This window comes from Gymnogyps californianus, chromosome 12 (genome assembly GCF_018139145.2).
Source record: "Gymnogyps californianus isolate 813 chromosome 12, ASM1813914v2, whole genome shotgun sequence".
Classification (NCBI taxonomy): Eukaryota; Metazoa; Chordata; class Aves; order Accipitriformes; family Cathartidae; genus Gymnogyps; species Gymnogyps californianus.
Window position 1 is genome coordinate 10974536 of NC_059482.1, and position 27719 is coordinate 11002254.

Sequence of the window (27719 nt, forward strand, 5' to 3'; positions counted from 1 at the left end):
GGTTTTTTTGTTGTTGCTGTTCTTTGTTGTATTGTGTTCCTCCCCATGTGAAAGCTGGTCTTCTGCAGAAATATGGGAAATTGTGATTTTTGTGGTTATCATTACAGAACTGAGAAACAATTATATTTTGTTTTCTTAATGCTTGTTTTCTCTGTTAAGTTTTAACAAGGAAACACCATCCTAGACTCTTTGTGCTTACTGTATTTAGAAGTGAAACTGTAATCAGGAGTGACAGGGCAAAGAAGAATAGTCTAACATAGGTGGCTTCTGCTGTAGCTTAGAAAGACTTTAAGCACATATATGATGTGCTGGGTGGGCTTGCAAGGAAAGACTTGGGAGGGGATGGGCGGGGGGGAATTATCTCAAATGACCATAACTGGACCATGATGCACAAGCCTGACCAAGTAATATTCCTGTTCCACATATGCTTTAATTGAATATTTCTCTAGTTCAGCCTTGTCTTCCTGCCTTCCCTTCATCAGGAAGGGAAATCTGTGGCTGAAGAAGGCCATTTATAGGAACAGATACTAACTTATTCTCAAGACTGTTCTAGAAATTGTCAGCTCACCATCCCTTCCTTGAAACCACGGCCTTCAGTTCTTCACTCTATTTTGAAGAAAAGTGTGTTTTTTCTGATGGCTGGCTGCAGGTGGCTGGCTTTCAGTGTGAGCAGGCGTCTCTTCCCAAGCAGTCCCGCAGGTAGTGGCCAGCATCGAAGAATTCTGTAGGCAATCTATTCTGGGAGGCAGAGCTGTGCCTTTTCTACAGAAAGTTTGTGCTGTTCATACTCGCTCTCGCTGTGGTCCCATGAGCTTTTTCTTCATCTTAGTATGTTTTACAGCTCTGATGAGAGAGCAAGAGAGAGTGTGCTGGTGGCTGATGTTAAGTGCACCCTTTTGGGAGATTAGAGATGGAGTCTTGAGTCTCCTCTGGCTGACAATCACATTGCATGGGAATTTCTCATGCTGTGTGCAAATGCTTTGTTAGCCTACTGTATCAAAAGAATGGACATTATTTTCTTTTCCTTCTCTTCTGCACCCACAGTTCCCTTTCAAAAGGGAACTGGTCCTGCTTTCAAAATAGATAACATAAGCACCTATTGCCAAGGGAGGATTGAAACGGTGATCCTGATCTGACACAGGCATCTATTTTTGACATTCAGGGAGGCACCCTAGTCTGAAAGAAGGTCTGGTTTAACACATTCCTTTCACCAGCTTTTCCTTTTGCTGTCATATCTTACTGCTGAGATTTGAGTTAGTGCTAGTTGGTGTGTTACATGTTTTACTTCAAACAAAATATAAGAAGTCTCTTGACGTGCTGTAGGCTCTGCCTTGGAAAAACCCAGCTCAGTATACTGACAACTCTGAATCTGATTCAGAGATACCTACCTTCCATGTGTATTTTATAGGGAGTGTAGTTATGCAGTTCAGGGCTATGGATTCTTTTCTGGAGGGTTAAGTGTTGGAAGTGAGGTGGTGTAGTGCTGAGCAGCCAAGACCCTCAGTCCTTACCTAGCTCCAGAAATTTGGTGTTCTTCAGCCTTTTCCAATTCTCTGTTTCCAACTGGTTTTCATGACAGAGTCTTTGGTGATTTGTTTTTTTGGGCAGGACACGGGGGTATTTTTGTCTTTGCCTGTCATTTAGGGCATCTCGTGTAGATGCGCCTCTAGAGGATTTTCAGTATAAGTGCAAAAGACACAAATTGGCACAGGTAAGTTAATAGCTTTGTTTTAAGGAGGGTCATTTTGAAGGGAGAACAGCTCTAGACAAAGACATAATAAATTAGTTCAGAGACTATCTATAAATATTAGGTAAATATTTTGTCAGTGAAATTGGTCTTTGAGTTAATAAAACCAAGTTGCTGGAGCCTTCCACTTAGGTTTAACAAATCTCCATGCTTCTGTTTGTAATGGCTTCACTGGTAAATGAGGTCAGTTTCTGTATTAATAAGTTGGTTTGTTTAGACTTGTATACATTTAAACAGGATGCTCAAGTTGATGATTCTAGTTAAACTACGCTAACTACATAGTCCCTGTTGAGTATGTCCTGTGAGCTATGGTTCCCAACTGGTGGGAGGGAAGACACTGGATCGGTTTTAACACTGTGGCTATTGACACCCATATAACCCTGGAGTAGCCAGGAGAGTGGGCCAGAGCATCTGGTGAGCTGGTATTAGGAAGGGAAGACCCTGGGAGGAGGATGTTTCCAGCGGGAGCTTCATGGGTTCACTAAGGATTGGCTTGCCTACTTTCTTTGTTTTGGTTTGTTTTTTTCCTCCAACTGTTCTGGGCAAGCAGCCAGAAAGGAATCCCAATAAGCAATTCATGAGCTAACAAGAACTAAAATGATATTGGTATAATAGGCTATTTCTGTCTCTCTTCCCCTTTCTCCCCCTGTCCTCCTCTAATAGGAGATTTTTACAACTTGGATGACAAAAAAAAAAAACCAAAACCAAAAACATACAGGAGGTGCCTGGGTCTTCTAGTGGCTGCAGCCCACCCAGTTAGAAAGGCTATCAGCCTTGAAAAGCGAGGTTGGTTTTTCTTTCTGGCTTTGTAGCCTAAGTACGGGCACCTGACCAAAAGCAATCGGGGTTTGGTGACGTGCGTTGCCTGCCAATAGGCTGAGCTACCAGGACGTGCGTCCTCTCCCTGCTGGCGCTCGTGGCTGCTGGGGTTTTTGTCGTGTGCCTGCATCCTGACGGCTGCGTGGAGCGTGTCCTGAGAAACTGTAAGCCTTGTTTGCCCTGATGGCGAAGATAATGATACTTGTCAAGCCCTATAAAAGCATTTGCATGCTTTAAGTATTTATGATGTGTTGGTAAGAAATTACAGGTGCAAAATAACTTAGTTGATGTCAGATTAATGCATGTTTTCTGTGAGTCAGCATTACTTGGAGATGGCTGTTCTTGTTGCCTGAAAAGTTTAATTTTCAAAACATAGTTTCAGCTCTTGTATTATTCTGGAAAGTTTTATGTCCAAGACAGTGTTTAAAAATGAAAAAAAAAAAAAAATTAAAAGCCCCCACACTTAATTCTATGCACTTTATGGATGGATTGAATATATTATGCAGTTGACATTCTTATGGCAACTTTAATATTAATAGATGTGGTGTATTAATTGAGTGTTGGAGAGGTAGTGGAAGTCAGAGTTTAATTTCTCAGGTTGAGATTTGTTACTGAAATTCTAATATTCTTTATATTGAACCTCTGGTATGTGGATTCCAATTTCTAGTATTTTTGAATGGATATGTTTTGTAAATGCTAAACACACTCTATAGCTATAGATGTAACCCATCTTTAGTTTGGGGTAGTGTAAAATGAATCGACTCCCAGTTAAAATTTGTAAAATACCGTATTGATGTCTGTCTTAAACCTACCCCCCCCCAGTAGCTGAGATTACTTGACTATTTTTCTTAACCTGTTTATTTACAAGGATCCTGTAAAGTTTATTCAGAGGAAGTAGTTTCCACCATCTGTCTTAGTTAACTCATATTCTTACCTACAATTAGTAGCCTATCTAAAAGGAGAAGCAAGAAATAACCTCTTACACTGCACACAGCCTGTGGCTCTTCCCTCCAGATGAAGATTTGGTATGGTTCATTTGCGCCTTGAGCATACTGATACAGTCTACTTTACAAGGCCCCTACTTGGGACTAACTTTCCATTTCTCCTGTTTAAGTACTGTGTCTGTGCTTTCGTGTAGACTAGTGGTTTGAAACTTTTTTTATAGTTGGGCATCTCAGTGCTGCCTTCTCCAAAATCCCTTGCTGTTGTCTCTTCTGTCCTTGCTATTGTATCCTTGCCTTCATCCTTGCCAGTGTGGTGCTCAGGGTGAGCAAAGCCGCAGAGCCTGTGTTGTGATACACTGCACACTCAGCTTTGGCTCTGAGCTGGATATCCTTCCCAGCTGGGGGTCCCTGCTTTAGGCCACTGGGTTTCCTTGGCCAGGATGTTTGTAGTTGCGTTGCGAGGTGCCGATACACAGATTGATGTTGCTTGGGCCTCGACTGGTAACTTTTTTAATTCTGAGCCAGCTAGTGGTGGGGGACAGTGCAAGACTTCAGGAAATAGCGTATGGGCTTCCCCTACTGTTCTGTTCCCAGTTTGCTATTCAGATGTCGAAGACCATTTAAGATATTTTTATCTTTTTAAGGTATCCACGTTTGAACTTTGGGTAGCCTGGCCGGGTGATGGATCTGATGTACACATTAGTGACAGCAGAACTTGAAGGTGGAATGATGCCTTTCATAGTGGAGTAACTTTTGGATTTGCACCAGATTTGTGTAACTAAATGTGAGAGGGAATTGGTGTGTTCTCGACAGGAAGCCCTTGGCTCTAGCAGTTTGCTGACCTTTTGGCCTTGCAGTAGGCTTTGTTTGTTCAGGCTTTTCTCTGGTAAGCAATCTGGCTGTTCTGGGTTGTTTCTTTTGGAGTTACTTTTTTGGGGATGTTAAATGAATTTAGTTGCTTTCATGTTTGATTGTTTTACATGAACGGTGCTTGCCACATTAAGTTAATCCTGAGATTTGGAATCTGTATCTCATAAAATTAAAACCAACGTACAATATCTGGAAGTGTTACTTTCAAAAAATTTAGCTCAGGTATTTTGGATCATCTTACTCATATGTTATATTGCACATTCACTGAAAGGACAACAGAATTCATAAAGAACACCTTTGCAAGCAGTTTTTAAAATTGAGATCAGAACCTTTTTAAAGCATGAAAAATCATTTTTTGATCAAAAAATTTTTAACCAGTATGGCCTGCAACACATTTGTGTAGATGGTAAATGAAGTTGGCTGAAAGGAAGTTGACAGTATGGGTAATTGTGTAACTAAACTAACTAGTGATAGACTTGTACATTTTACTCACTACTTCCTCTGCTCAATTTCCTGTGTTGATTCAGGGAAAAAGTTGCCTCCTCTTCTAGCAGGGTAATCACAAACGAGATGGATGGGGGATTAGACCCCTTGTTGCTGGTCCAAAACAGAAACTGGGAGGTGCCAAATTCCATTTGTCTGAAAGTCTTCCATGTTAATTTGTGTCTTTTGCAATCAGTGAAGTTGGAGAAAATACTTTTGATTTTCTGGGAAGTATCTAAGCAAAAAATTTTGGATGTTACATTTATAAAAAGAATAGTGAATTTGATTTGCATATGCACTCATTTTCATGCAATTTCTGTTTCCTCTATGCAAATGTGGCCATTTTTAGAGCAACTCACGCAGATGTCTGCTTGATTCTCTGTGGAAGTTCAAATAATTCAAACTAGTAGCAGTTCCTTAACTATAGCATTAACTCCTTAAAGCAAGAACATAAACAATGTGGTGAGCTTTTTCAGTAGCGTTTTCCAGCTTTCAACAGGATAGTGTTCAGTGTGGAGCTTGTTTTTATACTATATATTATTTCTGTTTGTAATGTTTAATAGTATATGAACAACACTGTTTTGGTCTTGATTACATAAAGGAAGGAATAAAACTTTATTTGTGGCATGCTAACTTTTTTGATACTTTCTACACTTGATTTCTGTGAATATTTCTGTTTTCTGCAAAAAGAAGTACAAGCTTAAGGTTTATATTTTGGACTGATAACATGTTGTTCTTGTATCGCTAGAATGCAACACTTAGGTGGTTTTTTTTTTTTCCCCTCCCCCTCATATGGCAAGAGTTAGATTGGCATGAAGTTCATCTAGTTACAATATGGAGGCCCCACTTTTAGTCCATGCACCAAGAGCAGTGGAGGAACTGTAGCATTGGGGAAGGGAGGGGAGAGCGTGGGAATGTTCCCCGCTTCACTTTTTCAGGAAAAGATGCAAAAGGAAGAATGTTTATTTTGTACGTAGCATGTTGGAGATCTCGTTATAGAAAGTGTAAGATGTAGCATTACCCACATGCCTAGTGTTGAGAACTGTAGCTTTCCTCTCTCTACATAAATATCTCTTTAGATGCTGAAGATATAAGCTGTCCTCTTTAAGCTTTTGTGTTGATTTTATTACAAGAGAATATTGAAGTTGAAGAATTGAATAAGTATGTGCAGGTTTGACTATGAAATTGTCTGGAAGTAAAACACAATGATTTATCATGTTAGTTTATAGCTGTAGAAAATATGAAAACACCATTTTTTTTCTATTCATTGCATTTATGTTCTTTTAGGATGTAGCAGTTTTATGTATTGGCTAAGTATCAGACCGTTTCCGATGATCAGTGTCTTAGTTTGATCCTGAAAGGCTCAGTGTGTAATCAGAACCACCAAATTGTAGTGCATCTCTAATATGCTTGTCTAATTCAGTGCTGTATAGCTTGAAAACTCCTCCTGCTTAGCCTTTTCTACTTTTGGCACTAATTAACATTTAGATGTTTCATGACCATTTCTTAAGTTCCTCTGCAATGTGAAATTCATGTCTACTTAGGGAAAATAATCACCAATGTACTTACAAAATGCATATAAATTAACCAACTCTTTTGTTCCATCTACATTCATATGCAATCAAGAAAACCAATTTAATCATGCTTTCCACTGTAAGGCACCATAGCTTGTAAAGCAAGGAGAAAAATATTTTCAGCTATGCATATGATATCAAGACCTCCTGGAAAAATTCTGTTTTTAATGGGTTTATTGCATTTTGACGCATTCAGTGTGAATATTGAGAGAAGTATAAAGTAGTTGAGAAAGAAAGTAATCAGCTTAGAGTACTTTAATAAGGAATGCTGCAATGCATATGGGAATTTCTGCTGTGTTTTATCTGTTTATCATGTTTTTACAAGTGGGAATACAAAAGAATATTTGGTCTAGATCTCAGAAGCAGAACCATCTGCAGCAGTGACTTCCTGAAAAACTTGTGTGTCTTTTGTTTTAGTGGGTGTGAGACTATCCAGCTCTATATGTTGTTTTGCCCTGCTGTGTCTTGCCTGCTTCTTTATCCGTGGAATTTTAGTATTGTACGTATGTGTCAAAACACCTTATGTGAATGAAATGATACCTTGTTTCTTCAGACAGATGGAAATAAGAAATTTTGACTGAAGCTGAAATCTTTATTCCCCAGCCATTTTGACAATATTAATACAGGTTTCATTTCTCAAATATAATAGCTAAAGGAACATTTTTTTGTTGAATTAAAGGGCTCCTTCCTGTTATATCTGGATTATTCTTTTAAGTGCTTAGGGAAAAAGCCCTATTATGAATTACTGTTTGATACTAGCCTTGTATGTTGCAATTGCTGCAGTAAGGAAAAGAATGTCCTTATTTGATCAAATCAAGTTACGTGTATGTGTAGGAGAGGCAGTGTGTGGCCTAAAGTGTGACTAATAGCTAGGACTAGATAAACTCATTGAACAAATTTTATTTCTCTACATTATACTTTCCTTCTGATAATGTCCTGACATTGTTAATCAGTGTCTTTTGCAGTCTCAACAAATAGAACGTTTCTTTCTCAAAGTGAGGAACACTGTAGAAAATTACCTGTTCAGGACACTAGTATGGGGTTTCCCGCCCTAACCTAGCTGGTGGGATAAGAGGTAATTAGGTCAATGCAGTTCTGACTCTGGCACAGAAGAAAGGAAGATGATTGAGGTGGGATTAATTAAAAAGCTACAAATTCGTAGTGCATTAAAAAAAAAAAAATCTCGTCACACACACGTGTGTGTATATATATGTGTGTGTTTTTATATAAAATGTGTATATAAAGATATGTAAATGAGCTCCTGTGATAACTGTGACCGTTGCATGGATATATGACTCCAACCTGTAAATGTGATCATGAGATGCCAAGCCCTGTCCAGTTAAGAGCTGTGTTTGGCTAAGGGTAAGGGCTTACACATCTTCAAGCCCTTTTCTAGAAGTTCCTCCAGTTCCTCCAGCCTGGCCTTGAACGTCTCCTGCTGCAAACTGACCCTTTCTCACTGCTCAGGCTCTGTTCACCTTCCTACAAATACCTTCAAGAAAGCGCTCTTGGTTCTCCAGCTGCACCAGAGTTTGCTAGTATGAGCAGGGCAGTACTAGAAGCTGTATTTCCTCCCCACTTTCATGCCTGGTGAGAGTGTTGTTTAGGCCAATCTGTTAGGCAATTCTGCCTCATATAATACCTTGCATATGATAGATGCTTATTGTCATCCTGAAATGGGATGTGTATGTTGTATTTTTCAGCTAATCTCAGTTAGGATATAGACAGATTTGTCTGCTGTTGTACTAAAAAAAAAATTAAGGACCTGTATCTGTTCATTTAGTAAATTTATTAAAATGAATGGGAGTCTCGGATTTCTGCAATAAATTATGGTGCATGAAAAAAGGTTTCATTGACTTAATTCTTAAATTATTTAAAAAGGATGAGGTTAGAAAGTGTGATTAACTCCCCCTAAGCTCTGTATTAATAGCCTTCCACTGTTCTTAACTGTATAAGGGTTGTACTGGGGATTAACTATAGTCTTAAGTTTGACAGTCTGGGATGGGAGAATTAATAAGAAAATATTCAGCAGCGTTGAGTTTAGTAACAGGATGACACCAACTTGTAACTGCCTTTTAAACTGTCAGTGCAACTCCCTTCCTTTTGATCTTGTGTATTGTTGACAACGTATGCCTAGAGAATTATGCCAGGACGCTGCAGGAGTTAAAATCTTAAACCTTCTCATTGTTCCATAAGATTTTAAACTTTTTTTTTTTTCCCCTTCACAGGAAATGACCTAGAGGCCTTACGAATACATTTGTGCGTTTTTGTTCTGAGTCTACAATTGAGGGCAAATACAGTCTGGAAGCACCACTTCTTAATGTTACAACGGAAACAACTACCTCAACAAACAAGGAAAGGGGAAGAAGGCTTGCAATAATAAACACTCTAATTTTTAATAGCTTATACTTGCAAAGTCTTCTGTAAACAGAGTCCAGATTTTTTTTTTTCCCCTCCAGTATTAAGAAGAGACACTACAAATAAACTAATTTGGCAGACTGGATCTGTCAAGACATTTGAAGATATTTGATTTGCTGACATAAGGATTCGCTTTTTCAAGGAAGGAGCCTCTGCACTGCTTTTATAATCGCTGTTGATCAGTGGTTTGCTCCACTTTTCCTGATATTAATAGTGGGAAAATTGTATTAAGGTATTGCTTCTAAAACTATTATTTGCATTGACAAAAATAGCTTTTGTAGACTTAACAGCAAGTGACAATAATATGCTCATGAAGAAATCGTAGGCGATAAATTCTCTGCTCCAGCATTGCTTTTCTGTGTGCAGAGTGGAATACCAAACAAGAGACAGAGCATTATTAAGATACTTCGGCTTGCTTTTTGAGTACAGTTTGTAACTGCAGCAGGGCTGCACTGAACACTGAAAATACAAAGTCAGCAAATTTGCTGCCTTTCTCACTGCTGATACAGATTATACAGACGCTTGCCTTTTTGAAATGCCTTTTGTGAAACCTATGTACACAGTCCTCCACTGTTACTGTACATAACTATATATTTGAGGAAGGAATTTGACAAGTGATTGTTAATTCAAGAATCTTTGGACAAGCACTCACTTATGTATTGCTGTAGTGCACAAGAAAGCAAAATGGACTATAAGCGGCGCTTTTTGCTTGGCGGGTCCAAGCAAAAAGTGCAGCAACACCAGCAGTATCAAATGCCTGAGCTAGGCAGGACCCTGAGCGCACCGCTGGCATCTACAACCCCAGCATCCCCGTTGGTCTCCTCAGCTGCTGCGGGCAGCTGCAACCACCCTGTGTCCCATACTACTCCGATCGCAGACATCCAGCAGGGAATCTCCAAATATCTGGATGCACTCAATGTGTTTTGCCGTACGAGCACTTTCCTTACAGACCTTTTCAGCAGTGTATTTAGGAACTCGCACTATTCTAAGGCAGCTATGCAACTGAAAGACGTGCAGGAACATGTCATGGAAGCAGCGAGTCGACTCACAGCAGCAATAAAACCAGAAATAGCAAAAATGCTGATGGAACTGAGTGCAGGAGCTGCAAACTTTAAAGATCAAAAAGAGTTCAGCCTACAAGACATTGAGGTAAGTTACCTTGGGGGATACTGTTTCGCATGTGAATTTGTGTCATTCCTTCTTAACAGGACTTCGCTTCAAAAATCACTTCTACACCAAAAGTTCTCTCTGCTTTGCTTTGTATTTGTGGGCAATGCTGGTAAAAAGAGAAAATCTTCTATTCTTTTGTTTTCTTCTTGAAAGTATTAAGTCATTTGCAGTGCCTGATTTCCAGCAATGTTGAATTAGGTATTTAGTGGGTATTTCTGTATGAGAACTTGTACGCTAAAGATTTCATGAAATAAGAAAGATGAGTTATAATTAAATTGTACTACCTATGTAATTCTAAATGATAATCTTCTACATGATTTAAACTTATAACCAGCGATCCAACAACCTCTTTCTTTGGGGAAACCATGCTTAGTTTAAAAATAATAATAATGCAAAACAAAAAAGCCCCAACACCTTGCCCCTCCAAACCAACTAAATAAAAGTTTTAAACAGTTTTCTGTTTTATGTTAGCTAATATTTCTAACAATATTAAGCCCTCGTATTCTAAATTAACCTATACTTTCCTTAGTATTATCCATTCTGAGGGGAAACCTGAACACTTGGGAGTGGCATATTGTCATCAATGTTTGTGTAAAACTGCATTAGTTGACTAATGATTGAAATTTGTGTAAAATAATGTTTTATCACTCTTCAAAACATTTTTGTCATTGTGAGCTGTTGTGTTTAAAAGGAAAATACCATGCTAGCATGAGAGATTTGTGCTGTAAAACTTTGTCATGACTTTACTATAATTTCCATACGCTGGCAGCAAGTGCCCAACAGTCAGAATTCAGAGGTTTTGAAGTTAAGAGAGGATCCCCAACTCTCATCATGCCTGGCTTGGGTATTTCTGGGTATTTCTCCTGTAGTAAATGTCTTAATTATGTACCAGGCAGTGTTAAGTGATAGCCACGTATGAATCCCTGGTGTTTTAAGTAGTTCTTCATGTTTTGACATATTTCTTTACAGCAGCCTTTGCACAGTTTTTCCTACAGAATTCCATCCTGAGTGGAAAACTTATTTTTGAGTTCTCTTATTTTTGACGTAGATTTCAGGTAACTTTGTAAGGATGAACGTTATACACACATGCTTATCAAGCATTATCTGCTTTCTATAACTGGACAATTTACGGATTAAGTAGTTGAGTAGAATGCTATTTGCAGTACATAATTGTAGTGTGTATGACTGACGGTTTTCAGTGTTGTATACGTAGTATAGAGTGAACTAAAATTGGCTGTATATTATAAATGTCTTCTGTAGACTGGTATTTTTGAAAACAATCTAATAACATCACAGCTATGTTTAGCTAAGGCTGCAGGAAATTTTTTTTTTAATTTAAAAATGAATGTGAGTTTGTTTAATTAAAGACCTTGATAGTACCTGTGCTGAAAGACATTTTTTAATTAAAAAAAGCAAAAACATATGAAGGACTACCTGTCTTCTAGGGTTTTTTTTGTGGACTTTGAAACTCTGTCTTGCAAAATGTTGGCAACTATCTGTATACTGCTTTTATAACCTAGTCAAGCAATTCTAGGTGCTAATTCATACCCTGCCCCACACAGTGTGTGGGGAGAGTGCTTCTTCAGCAGTGAGCGGAGTTCATGAGCAAAAGCAAAGCATTGTTTACATAAGTTGGCTGCACGTCCTGCCAGCTTAAAGCAAAGGTAGAGAAACTTGCTTTGGTCCCTGCTTTACCTGTATAGACCTAACCCTTGTTCTGAGCTCCATGTGCACCTGCAGCGCTGTCTTCACTAGGCAGCTGTATGGTAGGAACAAGTGTAAAAAGAATGCAGGCAAAACAGCTGGATTGCTTGGTTTTCTTTTTAGGCATATCTTGTGGAAATTGACCACTTGTCATCGTACTTTTCTTATACCTTTTCTTAATTAAAACTGCATCTTGCATGTAGCTTTAAAAAAAGTCAGTGTGCAAGATTTATGGGAACTTCTGTGTAATGAGTCAAGTATTGCATTCTGCTTTTGCTTAAGAATCAGCAAAATTTAAGGAGTTGACGCTAACTCACATGGTTGTTTTATAAGTCAGCCAGGGAGCGTGGTTTACATGACTTAAGTATAAGGGCAAGCTAGTTGGATGATTGTGCCCAGGAAGCAGTTATCAGTTGCTCACTGTCGAAATAGACCTTGGCAGAGGTCAGTATAGAGAATATATTTAAGTTTGTAGGTCACTTGAAAGTACATGATATAAGTGTGCTGGAAGACCTGCTGAATTAAAAATAATCTTGAATTGAACAAATGAGTTCTCCAGTTGGGATGGAATTCAGAGGGGGAAACTGAATGTTACAATATCAACCTGGACTTGTGCAAAGCATTTGACACTGTCCCGCACAACATCCTTGTCTCTAAATTAGAGAGACATGGATTTGACAGATGGACCAGTCAGTGGATAAGGAATTGGTTGGATGGTCGTGCTCAAAGAGTTGCAGTCAACGGCTCGATGTCCAAGTGGAGAGCAGTGACGAGTGGCGTTCCTCAGGGGTTGGTATTGGGACTGGCGCTGTTCAACATCTTTGGCAACATGGACAGACCACACCAAGCTGTGTGGTGCGGTTGACGTGCTGGAGGGAAGGGATGCCATCCAGAGGGACCTTGACAGGCTTGAGAGGTGGGCCTGTGCGAACCTCATGAAGTTCAACAAGGCCAAGTGCAAGGTCCTGCACATGGGTCGAGGCAATCCCAAGCACAAATACAGGCTGGGCAATGAGTGCAGCCTTGAGGAGAAGGACTTGGTGGTGTTGGTTGACGAGAAGCTCAACATGACCTGGTAATGTGTGCTTGCAGCCCAGAAAGCCAACCGTATCCTGGCCCACATCAAAATAAGCGTAACCAGCAGGTCGAGGGAGGTGAATCCTCCCCTCTGCTCCACTCTGGTGAGACCCCACCTGGAGTACTGTGTTCACCTCTGGGGCCCCCAACATAAGAAGGGCATGGACCTGTTGGATCGAGTCCAGAGGAGGGCCACGAAGATGATCAGAGGGCTGGAGCACCTCTCCTATGAAGACAGGCTGAGAGAGTTGGGGTTGTTCAGCCTGGAGAGGAGGAGGCTCCGGGGAGACCTTATAGCAGCCTTCCAGTACCTAAAGAGGGCCTACAAGAAAGCCAGAGGGGGACTTTTTACAAGGATGTGTAGTGATAGGACAAGGGGTAATGGCTTTAAACTGAAAGAGGGTAGATTTAGATTAGATGTAAGGAAGAAGTTCTTTACTGTGAGGGTGGTGAGGCACTGGAGCAGGTTGCCCAGAGAGGTTGTGGATGCCCCATCCCTGGAAGTGTTCAAGGCCAGGTTGGATGGGGCTTTAAGCAACCTGGTCTAGTGGAAGGTGTCCCTGCCCATGGCAGGGGGCTTGGAACTAGATGATCTTTAAGGTCATCCTTCCAACCCAAACCATACTATGATTCTGTGAATATTTAAATAGAGATTTTCAGCCTCACAAGTGGAGCCCACTAGGCAGCGGTTCTGAAGAACAGTTCTAGGGCTTATGGTAGTCATATGTTGAGTAGGAGTCAGTGTTGTGTGGTTGCAAATAATAAATCAGTGTTGTTGCTGTTGTGCAAAGAAGCCGTTGTCATGTATTTAACACGACTATAATGTGCAAGATCCATGAAATAAGCATTCAGCTCTTCACTTTGGTTACTGTGGCCTTAAACACAACAGTGCACCCACGCACCACTGCTGTTGCACTTAGAGAAACATTGAGCAACTGGAGAGACACCAGAGGAGAGTAGCAAGAGTAATCAGACATCCAGGAAATAGGACTTCAGAGGACAAACTGAAAAGACTGACTCTACAGAAGAGAAGACTAAGATGGAAAATCAGAATTGTTCAGGTATGTAAGAAGCTGCCAGAAGACGTGGCAGTGTTCTGTTCTTCGTGTCCACGTAAGGTGGAGCAAGAAGTAATGAACTTAAATTTCAGAAGGAAAGATTCATACTAGATGTTGTGGAAATACTTTGTAATGTTAGTGAAGCACTGACGTGGATTGCTACAAAGGGTAGGGAGCCTCCATCATGAAGAACTTACAGAATAGATTAAACCTGCATCTAGCAAAACTGACCGAGGTGAAACTGCGGCTTGCTTGGGACAGACCTTTTGAGAGCCTCTCCTATGCTGCTTTTCTGTGATTTGAAGACTGAGCTGAAATTTCATTTATGCTGAAATTTCAATTTAAAAAAAAAAGTGATTTGTTTGTTCCCCCCCCCCGATCTATAGAAAAGTTAACATTTCATAAAACTACCAGCAGGGTTGAAAAACTCACAATGGAAGCAGAAAAAATATAAAGGGCTTGCCTGACTTCATCAGAGTTCACTGACCAGGGGAAATGAGGGGAAAAGAGCGTGAGAGGCAGTGTAATTGTTTCCTTGGAAAATACAAGGGGGGAAATATGGTAATATCTGAAGTTGCTTTTGCAGCTTCTGTAGGAGATGACTGAAAGAACTTAAAACTCTGAGAAAGAATTGAGAGATGGTCGAATGTCTGAGTGGCAGCTCAGCAATATCCTACAAAGTAGGTACTCCAGAGCCTCTTATTTGAGGGATGGAGTCTGGTATTATGGAAGCAGCGGGAGGTGAGTTGTAATTCATGGTGGAGTGGGAGGACAGAACCCCAAATTCATGAGAAGGACGTCAGAATGAGGCTTTTTCTATGCATGAGCCCAGCTAAGGAAAACTTACTTTTCCTAAGCGCTGCTCAACAAAGGCTGTATGTTTTGAGGAAGAATGAGAAACATAAGCAGAGCAGGTTTGGCTTTAGAAATTTAGCAGAGCTATAGTTTTTCTGAGGTGCTGCACATTTTTATCTGGTGTAGTGGGCTGTGGCCCCCAGGGAAAGCAATATAAAGAAAACTTCAAGTTCTGATGAACATACACTGACTTGGTTTTGGACTAAAAAAGGTTGTGCAACCTGGACTGTAGCAGCAGTGGGTGAGGTTTTTAATTTATTTGTTGTTTTTCTAGAAGAACAGAGCTTGTTAGTTCAGAGCTGTCTGCCAGGATGTGTAAGAAGGTGACTTCTCTTGATCAAAGTGTTGGTGACAGATGGAGTTTCCCAAGGTTTCTTAATTTCAGAAATGCAAATGCTGATTTTTATTTTCTGCCTTTCCTTTTCCCCTTTCAAAAAACTGAATTCTCAGGTGTTTTGTGCCTGTATGGGTGAGGAACAGCTTGGAAATCAGGCGGAACAGGAGTGGTTTATGTTAAGTTTTCCAAATCTGTTGTTAAAGTTTTGTAAGCTGGAAGAATGCAGTAAAACTGTACTGCTGTTAATAAAAGCATTAAAGGAAACCCTGTGTGTGAGGGGGGGAAATTAAAACTGGAAAAAAGTTTGTATATTTCCTCATGTTTTGTGAAGCTTTCCAGCAGCCTCAGTACTGCAAAATGCAAAGAATGAATCTTGTTTTAGTTACACAGAACTTGTGTGTTGTCTTAAAAGTGGTAGTAATGACAGAGATGTACATGTTGCCTGCCTAAACAAAAGGGAAGCATGAATGGGCACAGGATATTTACTTGAATGCTCTGTTTTGTATTGAATGGAGATAACTTTTGGCTTTTATGTGTATAAAATAACTGAAGATTTTTGAACAAGAAACTTGTGGGACACAAATGTCTGAGTAAATATAAAATGTAGGCTTTCCTTAGCAAACATTATAAAGCCCAATTTAAATATTTTTTTTTTTTAATTATTATCTTTCCTGTGATTTGCAGGGATTGGCTTCAGACTTTTCTGAGTTGAGGAACTGTTAGTAGCAAAAAGCTGCTTCAAATCAGTAGAAAATGCTATGGCTTGCTGGAATACCATTGTACTCTTGTCTTGGTCTATAATCTCATGGTCTGCTCTCAGATCTGCTAGCATTGTCTTTAGAAATATTTTGTATTACATTTTAATTGCTGCTTTTATTTTTAAGATGCTTAACACTTAAATACTTTTTTGCAAAATTATAGTTAGTATTTTAGTAGCTGTCAATATCCAATTATCACTACTGGGCTTTTAGGTTGACTGTTAGCAGAAATGACTCTGTTAGGTTGCCCATGTCTCCTAATACCGTAGATGTAAAGGTGCAACTTCCGCTGGAATCTAGTTTATCTTGTAGGTAACTCTTTTTCAATGAGCAGGATCATGATTTCCCCTGGAGGTGTTTTGGTCATGAGATCACTCTTCTGAACTGCAGGGCATTGCTACATAGTAAAAGTGAATAATGTTCAGTAATATGTGGGAAAGGGTGTTATCTTATAATCTGGCACACCAGATGGAGTCATACCTCATTGTTAACTTCGTTATATTGCTATTTTAATCTGGTCTCTTCAGTGGGTGGGCAGGTTGTGCACAGGGCTTATCGTTACCAAAGCTATTAAGAACTCTGTTAAGGGAAATGGGGATAGTAGGAAACCACTGAATAAGCATGTTGCGGTGTTTTGGGTTTTTTAGTGTTTTGTTTCTTTAGGGAAATAGCCAAAAAACCCCAAACCAAACGAAAACAAAAAAACTGAAAAGAAAAAGAAATTCTACTATGTAAAATGGTACTTGGAACTGCAGGTCAGTGTTTGTATCAAGTTTGGAAGACTGACACTAGTTATTTGCTAACTTTATTAGTGGTAGTGTTCTGTTTTAAAGAATCTGTTGTATAAGATTTGCTTGCCAGAGAATTTGCATGGCATCACTGCTTAGCAATGAAATCTGGCAATTTTATGTGTGCACTTTGTCCAGCAAAATATTCCAAAGTTGATTGTGTGCCTCCGTTAGGAGGATAATATGGGACAGAGTAACCTAACACTGCATCTCCACCTGATGGTCCTGTTTGTATGTAACCGGTTTGATTAAACTCATCACCTGTTTCAGAGACAAGGAGGTCTGAAGTGAGACCTCCCAAAAAGTCGCATTGCTTCCAACTGCCTAAATATGAAGACAGATTTCTTTAGGTAAGGTTATTCAGCTGCTGAGATAGATAGCTGTCCTACCTGGTAACAGGCTAGGAAAGTCAAGGTGCTAGAGCTGTATTTCTTGGGACAAAAAGTTTGCAAGCCGAAGACCTCATCGTATATGTAATATAAATGATTCTAAGAAATGGTTTAGGAAGAAGTTTTTTTAAGAAAAACTTAGTAGTGGACACCTCTGATGATTCCAGTTCATCTTTGATTACTACATAGTCTCTTGGTTTTAGTTTGTTCTTATTATGGTCTAAAGCAGGGGAGTCAAACACTTCCGCATGGGAAAGTAGGGAAAAATACACTTGAAAAAGAGATGGTGGTGTCTCTAACGGAAAAAACCCGCATCCATATGCTAATACTGTTCAGCAGATTTCGCACCAGAGATTTAGTATATTGCTTTACACACTTTGGTAACTGCTGGCCATTTGTTAAACTGGTGGTGGTTGTACTTCTTTCCCACAGTTAAGACAGAGTTTCAGCTCTTTGGAAGAAAATCCTCAAGAAGTGAACTTTAAAGCAAAGTGAGTTTGGCATCTGCAGTGAGTGTTTAACAGTGCAAAAATCCTCCACCACTTGGATTTTATTTAAGCAGTTAAAACCATCCTTACCCATTTCTGAGGAAGACTGAAATAGATTATTTTTCAAACAAAATAGAAGTTCAGTGAAGCAGATGTTCTTCACTGTTTAACATTGTAAATTATACTAGGAATGTTGTGTGCTGCCACTTAAAAACTAAATCATTTGTTTATTTTGAGCATTATTCCCAGGCAGGGGAAACTTCAACCTCTGTACCTTAAATATTCTTTGAAACTTAATCGGCTTGAAATTCCTAATGAGTCCTCATTTCTTCTTCCCCTGAGAACTGCATTCTTCGTACACAGAAATATTCAGATCACCAGTTGCCTTTTCCCGCAGTTTTCTTACTAATCTTTCTAATCTTGTAGCCAGGAAAGTTGGAGTTTTATTCATTTTTATCATTTGCTGACTGCTTTTTTAATAAGGCAAACTCCACTTTCAGAGGTCAGTCAAAGTACCAAAAATGTTTAATTTTATGCCTTGTACAAAGAAGGGAAGTGATTGAACCAGAATGGAATGTCAAAAGGAGTCCGGATGCAGTGGAAAAAAGCATTGCCACCACTGTTTTTTCTGAAGTAGATAGTTAATGCATATAACTGTTTGTGTGACTACGGAGTCTTGCCAGTAAGATCATTGTGTCTGAATATTTTTATTCCAGAAGAATGTAGCTGAAAATAAGCCAGATGATTTATTTGCTCCAAGGCATGATGGTTGTGTACATTATCTATGTATTTTATGAATTATGCCTAAAATGGAATTCAAGTTGAGTCTTTTTTAATATATTGAAGTCAAATACACATTTTAAACCACTCTGTGTGACAAACTCCATAAAAGAAACAAAACACTTTGAATACCTTTTAAATACTTCCTACAGTAATTTGGAAAATACTTGCTTCTCTGCTGTGTTCTGGTTGTGCTTTGTTGTAAGCTTTCGTCTGCTTAGGAGAGCGTGGCCCTGAAGGTAGACGGAGCACTCCTGTTTGTGCTGCTTTGCTCTCCAGGTTGTCCTTCTGGATGGTTGCACTCCTGTCTGTTCTTCCACATGTGGCGGCTGCACCTAAATACTCAGTTTGTGACACCTGTTTTGTTTTGCTTGTAGTAACTGAGCCATATGTCTGTCTTTGGTGATAATTCTCATTAGCATTGGTATGAGAGAGGGAGATAAATGGGGGTTGGAAATGTGCAGGGGACAGAGGTCCAGGATGCGGAGCCTGGCTCCGGCTGGCACAGGTGGGCCCCGCTTCCCTGGCACGATGCTGGTGCTGCCCTCAGCCCAGTGAGTACGGGGAGGGACCGGCAGCCCTTCGTGTCCCCGCCTTTCCTTGGACTTTCCGAGTGAGTATTATATGACCCATTTCAGTGAAATATTCTGAAGAGAAGATTTGTGTCAGCGTTAGCAGTTCCTGTCAGACAATGCAAGTGATGGGGCTGCAACTTTGTGCATGCATTCTGCAGTCACTATTACATTCTAAAAATGGCACTGTGTTGCGACTGTATTATGTGGCAAAATGTTTTTCATGCTTATTACTGGTTATTGCTCTACTTAGAAGATAAACTGCTGGATTAAACTTTTCTGATTTTTATGATAATGTTTTAAAATTATTCAGATTTTTTGTTGTTGTGGGTTTTTTTAGCATAAATTCAGCTAGGTCTATGTGCAAGTGGGTTTTGCTGTTGACTTTGTCCTTGTGATAATATGCTACTCCCATTTTTGTATTGTTTCGCGTGCTCGATATTGCTGAGTAACTTAACAAGCTTTTCATCCTTCAAATAACCATAACTTGAGCGCAGAAGTAAAAATGACATGGGATCAGTCTTATCTCCCCTTAATTCATAGAAACCAATGCTCACTCACTGTTTACCTTATTTTAAGTAAATGGTTAAATATCATGTGTTACTTATGATCTGAATAGTTATTTCAATAAAAAAAGTTCTGAGTTTAACTTAGTTCCTTACCCCAAACACTGAACAAAAAGGAAGAAGGGAAACTTCGTGAAATCTTCTATATACTTGAAACTGGTTTGTTTCTTCTCCCGCAGGTACTTGGGCGATGTTTCTTAACGGTGATGCAGGTCCACTTTCAGTTCCTGTCACAGGCTTTGCAGAAGGTCCAGCCAGTGGCACACTCTTGCTTTGCTGAAGCTGTAGCTCAGGAGAGAAAGAACGTTAGTGGGACTGGAGCCTCAAATTTAAGCCCCACAAATGAGCTAGAAGATGCAGTGAGATCATGGAGAGGTGCAGCAGAGGTATGGAGGTCTTGCTGTTGTGACATATTTAGTGAAATGGCAGTTACATTTAGTGAAACCTAAATTCAGGCTGGATGCCTTAATAAAGGAAGAAAATCTCTGATTTTAAACACATGCTACATTTGAAGGGGGGAACGTGGTGCCGTTAGTTTCAGATGCTAAAACTTGTTTTACCTATATGGTGATTATACTGCCTCTGCCCTGTGTAAAGTTTTTTTTGTGATATGATTGTACATAAGGAGTGCACAAACAGTGGAAACAGCTTTTTGTCATTAGTAATGAATTAACAATGTTCAAATGTGGTTTGGCAGACAGAGGGAATTTTAAAAAAAACCACATACGACAAGTCTTTGCAAAAACAGAGCAAAATCTTGATGAAAAATAATGTAGATAATGTCAATGTCTCTTAAATTTTGAGCATGAATTCTATTTTATACTTAAAAATCTTTATGGTAACTTGTAACGCTTTTGTCTTCATGCTGTTAAGCTTGATGTTGGTTGATCCATCAATTGCTGGAATGTTAATTGTATTACTTAAATGTACCACTCTCTGGACTTGTATTTTCACAAACACTGGCCGCCTGTGGAATCCTCACTTTTCCTGCCAAAAAAAGTACTTTACAAAGAAAATTAGTTTCATGAGCTTTTCTGCTTTCCCTTGCACTATTGAAGTCTGCAGACGGATAGATCACAATGGTTTCAGACACTGAGTGCATGATTTCCTTAAATTCAAGTAACTTGGAGCATGTGCTTTTGAAGTCTAATTTGGCAGCCCACACAGGCTTGTTAATCATCTTGACTGGAAATCTTGTCAAGGTTTCCATTTATCAACTAACATCTGCAAGGTATATGAAAGCAAACAAGTTTCCTGTAGAACTATGAACGCAGAGGAATTATTTATAATTTTTACTGCAGCATAAATTTATTTCACTGGATAAAATAAGAGTTTGGGAGTGCTTTAGGTGTATTACACATAACAGTAACAGGTCTGATCCTGGTATAACTTTTACTCCTTTTGCATAAAAATAGCTAATTTTGTGTTTAATATACTTAGTTCCTTAGAAGTGTGTTACAATTACTAGAAATGCCCTGCAATTGCTATCAAGTTTGTTTAAAATGTAGTTAAAATTAAACTTGGGTTTGCAGAATCTGGGACCTTAACTTTCTTTTTTACCTCCTTAACAGGCCACTTCAGCTATTTTTGTTAATAAAACCTGTATTTTGAGAGTTTAGTACCTGTATTACACTAATCAAATCCTTTATTAAACATACATGGGGAGCAAAAGAGAAAAATACAGAAGCTCCCTAGTTCCAGAATAACAATAGAAGAAACTTCTCAATTTTTATGATTGACTAAAATAACTAATCTGAAGTATTCGTGTGGGGTTTTACGATAGCATAAGAAAAATCTGTGCTCTGTAAGAAAATAAAATCTCTCTCTCTTATAATTGTAGATAGGCTAATATACAAGTCATTTTCATAGAAGGGACATTTGAAATACTGAAATCTTTCCAAATTTTTATTTTGTGGAGTGGAAGGCAATCCATTATTTCCACATAAAATCAGCCTCTTTGGCAGGAGAATACAATGCTGTTTCAGAATGAAGTTTAAGATGATACTTTGTCAGTAGCTCAACACTATTCTTCCTTTTTAAGATTTTCATTTTGAAAATGCTGTAATTTTGTATGTGTCAATGAGGTGACCAATGTGCCTGTCCATTGGCTGTAGTACCAAAAATCCCCAATTTGGACACCCTGCTTTAGAGCAAGACTCCTTCTTAGACTGAAAAATAAGCCAAATCTGAGGCCTTAAATGCAGCTGAGAGTAGGTTTCTATTTGTTTTACCCTGTTCAGTGGTGTAATATTTTACAGTTAAAACTAGATTATTTGGCTTTTCATATTTCTTATTTTTCAAAATCATATTACATAAAGCTGTTCTCTTGCTGTGCTAAGTTGGTCTTACAGTCTTGTGTGACTCTTCTCAAATTGCACCACAGCAATCACCCTGAATTTTATAAAATGTGTTTTCTTACGTATGCAGGAGTGTTTGTACACGTGATTAAATGTATCTTCTGTTTCTGTGGCAAGTAATACCCTTTATGTTGAAGTTACAAGTCCCTCTTCTGGTAACCACAGTCGTCATGTGGCCTGTGTAACAGGATCCTTAGCCCTGAGAGGGAGCTGAAATAGTAACAGCAAACAATGTTGAATTAAGTTGCTAGCCAACACCTATATGCCATAAAAATTACGTGAGATTTGTACTTTCATAGTAGCACTAGAGGTTTAATAACTTATAATAAATAATCTTCTCCAGATCCTTTCCACGAGGTGCTGCTTCCCATCTCCTTTATAATGTTTTAAACTCTGTGGGGTTTTTTTTGCTCTTTTTTAAAATTTAATTAAGCTTGACCTGGTTTAATGTTGAACCTCTTTACCCTGGATTTTTATTTTACATTACAGGCCACATCTCGACTGCGAGAAAGAGGCTGTGATGGATGTTTGGCAGGAATTGAAGTTCAGCAACTTTTCTGCTCACAGAGTGTGGCAATCCCTGAACATCAGCTCAAAGAGCTAAACATGAAAATTGACAGTGCTTTGCAGGTGGTTTTTAAAGTCTGCTGCTTTCATGTGCATGTAGTACAGTCAGTGAGCCAAGAAATGAAATAGGGAAGGAATATGTTACTGCAGAAATATGTACCACAGGCAGCCATGAGGTATTTGAGCATTACAATGTTGGAATCTTATATGATAAATGTGTGTATGCCGTAGAACTGAGTAGGGTAAATCCATGTAACGATTCTTATGCATGTATCCAGGCACAATGACTGCATACTAAGTAAGTAACTTGCTGATATGCCTGTGCTATCTCAACTTTTTGTTTAATGTCAGGCTTACAAAGTGGCTTTGGAGAGTTTAGGCCATTGTGAATATGCAATGAAGGCTGGCTTCCACTTGAACCCAAAAGCTATTGAAGCAAGTCTTCAGGTAGGATCTGCTAAACCTGCTCTCTCTTTCATCCCTCCTCACCTTGAAAATAACTATTAAAAAAAAAAAAATTGGGCTTACATTAGGATTTTCTAATGTCTTCATTTCTTCTAATTGATCTGTTCTTTCATATTTCAGGGCTGTTGCAGTGAAGCTGAAGCCCAGCAAACAGGAAGGAGACAGACTCCACCTCAGCCAATTCAGTGTGAACTGCCCACTGTACCTGTTCAGATAGGGTCGCATTTTCTGAAAGGAATATCCTTTAACGAGTCTGCAGCAGAAAACCTGAAGCTGAAAACGGTAATAACCCTGAATCTAACCACAGGAGTGGGGGGGGAGGAAAAAAAAAGTAGAACTCCTTAAAATTCAGAGAACAGCTGCAGTAGAAGTTCAGTGCCAAACTTGTATTTAAAAATGTGTGGTTTTAGCCTGATGTGGAAAAAAGATATTGATAACATTGTAGGTCCACGCCTGCTTCTGATAACGTTTTAACCACCTGGGCAAATCCAGTCCAATCCGGGAGAAGCATAGAAATCTAGGAGGTAATGAAGCTTCTATGAACTTTTTGGAAATAGATGGGTTAGGTATCAAGAAGTGCAGAGGGAAAGTGAGCCCTTACAGATGCCCCAACCAAGTGACGCACTTCAGAGCTTTTATCTTCTTAGGTGCCAAATTAAGTCTGGCCCAGCCTAGTGCTAAGGGAGGTACTTGAAAAAATACTTTGTAACAAGGCTCCTTTTAATGTCTTCTTACAAAGTTTAATAAATTTTTAAAAAATAATTTTAAATTGTGGAGAAGTTAATTGTATTTTCAGTATAAAGGAATGGAAAAGATGTCCATTGAGAAGTAATTTGGGGAATTTTAATCAGCATTTTCACTTTTTTTTAGATAAGCCCAGTTCCTTGCTCCTGAAAGAGTTGAAACAATCCACAGCACAAAATGCTGCTTTTCTGTTGTCTTTGCAGTGCTTTTTGTAGTTTTGATTAAACCGTTTTGCAAGAATATAAGCAAAAATACTGTTTATGATTTTGGAGGACTATTGTGTTCCAAATAGCAGAGATGATCTTCCATATTTCTGTTCTGCAGTTGAGCTCTTCTAGTTATACAAGACTGTTCAGAGGTAACAGATGTTATAGTTGTTTGAAAAACGTGTAGAACAATGATAAATACATATGGAAGCATTGGTGTTAACATTGCTGAATCACATGTTTAGTATGACAAAGTTTTTATTTTTTTCAGCACACAATGCTGCAGTTGATTAAGGAAGCTGGATGCCATAATGGACTTACACCACGGGATGACTCTCCTGTTACTGAAGTACTAAATCAGGTTTGCCCTTCCACTTGGCGAGGAGCCTGCAAAACTGCTGTCCAATTGTTATTTGGCCAAGCTGGACTGGTAAGTGACTATGAATAGGCTTAGCAAAAAAAGGGCTACTTAAACATCATGAAGAGAAACTAGATATTTTAAAGAGTTTGGAAATTAATTTCCAGTGTCTTACTTCGTGTTTCTCCATTTTTAACGCTGCAGCTAACTTGATTTATGAGCAAAATGTATCCTCATAGAATGCAAGTTTGTAGATGGTATCTGTAGTTGATAGGAACAGGAGAATGTACTGTGTACTTCGTAGTCTCTGTTATTAGAGAGAACTCAAGAAATGAAACTTCTAATTCACAGTGAAATAGATTTTCAAATCTATAGATGACCATGTTAAAAAGAAACACCCCTTCCCCCCCTTCTCTCAGATTAGCTTTAAAAACTGCCATTTTTTCATTTCCTCTCTGCTTTGAATGGAAGCTGGGTTTCCTGCCCGACATAAACCAGGAAGCCCTCTGCACCAAGTAATGCTACCTGACATCTCCAACAGAGGACAGAGCAATTAAATACTTTGCTGTAGACATATGTGTTCTTTAGAAACAAACCCCATGGATTTTACAGTATCTAAACAGTTGCTAAAAATAGATGCTTGGAACATACTCATAAGAAAATGCATTTGTGCTCCCATAACTAATTATTGTAATCTCTTAATTTAATAAAGTGTTCATTCATGACACATAGGTGTTTTGGACTACTGTGAGTATTTGTCCAGTCAAATGAAAAAAATGGGGGCAAGAACGCAATAGGATAGGAAGGAAATGCAAGTATAAAGGTACACCATAGCCTATGATAGTTTCTGTCAAGTATTCTTTGAATCATCTTTAACCTACAATGAGCTAAATGCTTCTTGTTGATTCACATACTGATTCTTTGTTCAAGGTGATGGCAGGCCATCAGGACTTTGTAACTCATTGTAATTTCTGACGAAAGAATCCATATTGCTACATACTTTGTAAATATCACATTTTTCAAACAAATCACACAGCTGATTAAGTGACTTTGACCTTCTGTCCTAGTTCACTAAACCATATATTTTTTTGTACCGTTAATAGGTTCTCCGATAACGATGAATGATAAATTGTAAATAATAAATTTGTCAGATATTTCTACTTTAGCATTCCTTTGATACTAGATATTCCCTTAATATTAAATATCTGTTAGAGAAGTAGGTTCAAATCATACTGGAATTCAACTGACTTTTCATGTAAAGAAGGCCTAAAGTCAAAGGGACAGACCATCAATATCATAACAGGAGTGCACCTGCTATCAGTCCTTACTTCACTGTGATACAGGGATTTAAGGATAGGAGATGGTAGTGCATTAACCACTTTGTATAAGGAAGTTTTACAGGGAGGCGTAAGAAGGTGGTATCTTTGCAGAGAGAGAAAGCAACTGTGGAATAGTAGGATTGATCAAATTTCTACTTAAGTGTTTTCAAGGAAAATATGTATTAAATATTAATAAATACAAGAAGAACTAGAAAAAAGGATATGGTTAAGTGGGATTGAGTCTTCACCTGCCATAGTTCATGGTAGGATGCTGGGAGTCAGCAGCAAGGTATGGGAAATGAGGCCAAGAAAGAAACTGTTTCTCAGCAGCCCTATGGGAGTGTGCCATAACTCAGGAGGAGTTCTTGGCTCCTGAGTGTCTAGATGAGGAATGCCTTGGAGGATGCTGCACCTCCCGCCGTTTCCTTTCCGGGGGGTTTCAGGGTTGTGCACACCCACGTCCTGCCATGATGAGATCTGGGGAGTAGCCTGAGGCACATTTGGACTCAGGAGTCTGGGAATCTCCTGGTGTCCCCCAGTCTAGACATAACCAGTTAGACCTGTTGGTAATTAGAGTGCTGATATTCTTCAGGTTTATCATAACATTTGGAGAGTCGTCAGCATAAAACTTACTTATACATTCTCCCAAATGACAGTGCTGATATAAGGAATATTACTTGTGTTGAATTATGAATGTCTCCAAAGATTTTTGCATGAACCTCAGGTTCTGAAAGTAGCAGGTTTCTATCTTCAGAAACACAGTAATGAGCTATACCCATGACAAAATACTTGTGAGCCTTCTCTCCTTCGTTCATTCTCACTTTGATTTGTTACAATTTGGAAGGGTGTGAGGGTTGAGGTTTTTTTTTATAAACTATGTACTATAAATTTTTTTACAAGATTCAATTATGCTTGTATGTAGCCTCATGCAATGACAAGAAATTGTGATTTGCTTCTTTAAAGCATTCTTTGGGTGGAGATGAGAGAGGAAACACCTGTAAAACAAGAACAATAGATGTCTGATGCACAGGAAGCTATCCTCTAAGCACCCACCAGGCGGGGAGGGAGAATGTGTTTATTTTAAGTTTATTTTGTGTAGAACTCAGATAAATGAATCATGGGACAATGTTACGTAGTCTTTGGTTTAGTACTTTTAGAAACTAAGCTGTCTGCATTAGTTCAGAATTGTGTGTAAATTTGTCATTTCAATGCCAAATTTAAAAAAGAACATTACTTGACAGTCTCACTATCTTTAGCCTGTCTTGCCGTGTGCCTTTTAAGAAGAAACTCATTAAGAGTGGAAAGTCCAATGACATGTGATTTTGTTTGCTTGGTTATTTTAGGCTTCAGTTTTTTAACATAAGAAATAATTTTTAAAAGTGCAGTTCTTCAGTTTTTACCTTAGTGTGTATATATAAAGAATTGTAGTTTCAGATTTGGGTCAGCTGAAGAAATCTCCATGTTTGAATAAAAGTAACGTGTATTAAAATAGTTGAATTCAGAGGATGAGTGGAAATGAAACTTTGAATTGGCCTCATGCAAAGTCATGACGAGAAGGTTTAATTGAGTCTTTAGCCATCTTTTTTGTGCTAGTAGATCTTTCTGTAGCAAAAAACAACATGCATTGCAGAAACACTAAATCTCCTAGTAATGTTTAAATCCCAGATGTTGTAACTCTGACCAAATGTTGAGAAATGCAAAACTTTTTTTAAAGGGAAGAAAGGAAGATATGGGGGAGGGGAAACACCCCCAACAAAGCCCAGACCATGAGCACTACCATGCACCACTGCCAGAAGCTGATCTAGGTCTGCACAAATCAGAATTTTAGTTCTGACTTACAGGTCTGAGATGCAGACAGTATTTTTCTTGGGAGCTGACACGAATCACTCCTAAGTTCATCTCTCCTTATCCCAATTATAATTGCAATATAGCTGAATCGCAGATTACCAAATTATATAAAATTAAAATCATACAAATAAAAGGAAAAAAGTAATGGAGTTGCCCTGTTATTAAATGAGAGGTATTTTCATGAGTGGATAATAGCATGGTGGTTTGTCACTGTGCTTAGACATGTTTTACAAGTTTGAATAAACTTGGGCAAATGCTTAGAGTCAGCTGGAGGAAAACTAAGGCCTTATGCTAAAATATCTAAAAGGTGGGAAATAGTTGTGTTCAAATGTTATTGGATGGTTTTGTTAAAGCAAGAGAGAGAAGAGACTCTCAGCTTTATTCATATTTCACATTTCTTCATAACCACTAGTAGACAACCAGTTAGAAGTAGAACCAGTGTAGGATGATTGCAAAAA

General features: G+C 38.8%; 1 protein-coding gene across 3 annotated transcripts in view; it reads left to right on the forward strand.

The window, feature by feature from the left end:
• Nucleotides 1-27719, forward strand: part of GARRE1 (granule associated Rac and RHOG effector 1) — a 62918-nt gene that overhangs the window by 20716 nt on the left and 14483 nt on the right. For all 3 annotated transcript variants that reach the window (XM_050904009.1, XM_050904008.1, XM_050904010.1), the window contains exons 2-7: nt 8666-10004; nt 19577-19783; nt 22244-22384; nt 22673-22768; nt 22907-23068; nt 24008-24166. In XM_050904009.1, the coding sequence (XP_050759966.1) occupies nt 9510-10004; nt 19577-19783; nt 22244-22384; nt 22673-22768; nt 22907-23068; nt 24008-24166 (1260 nt within the window). In that variant the 5' untranslated portion in view covers nt 8666-9509. The remainder of the gene's footprint in view (nt 1-8665; nt 10005-19576; nt 19784-22243; nt 22385-22672; nt 22769-22906; nt 23069-24007; nt 24167-27719) is intronic.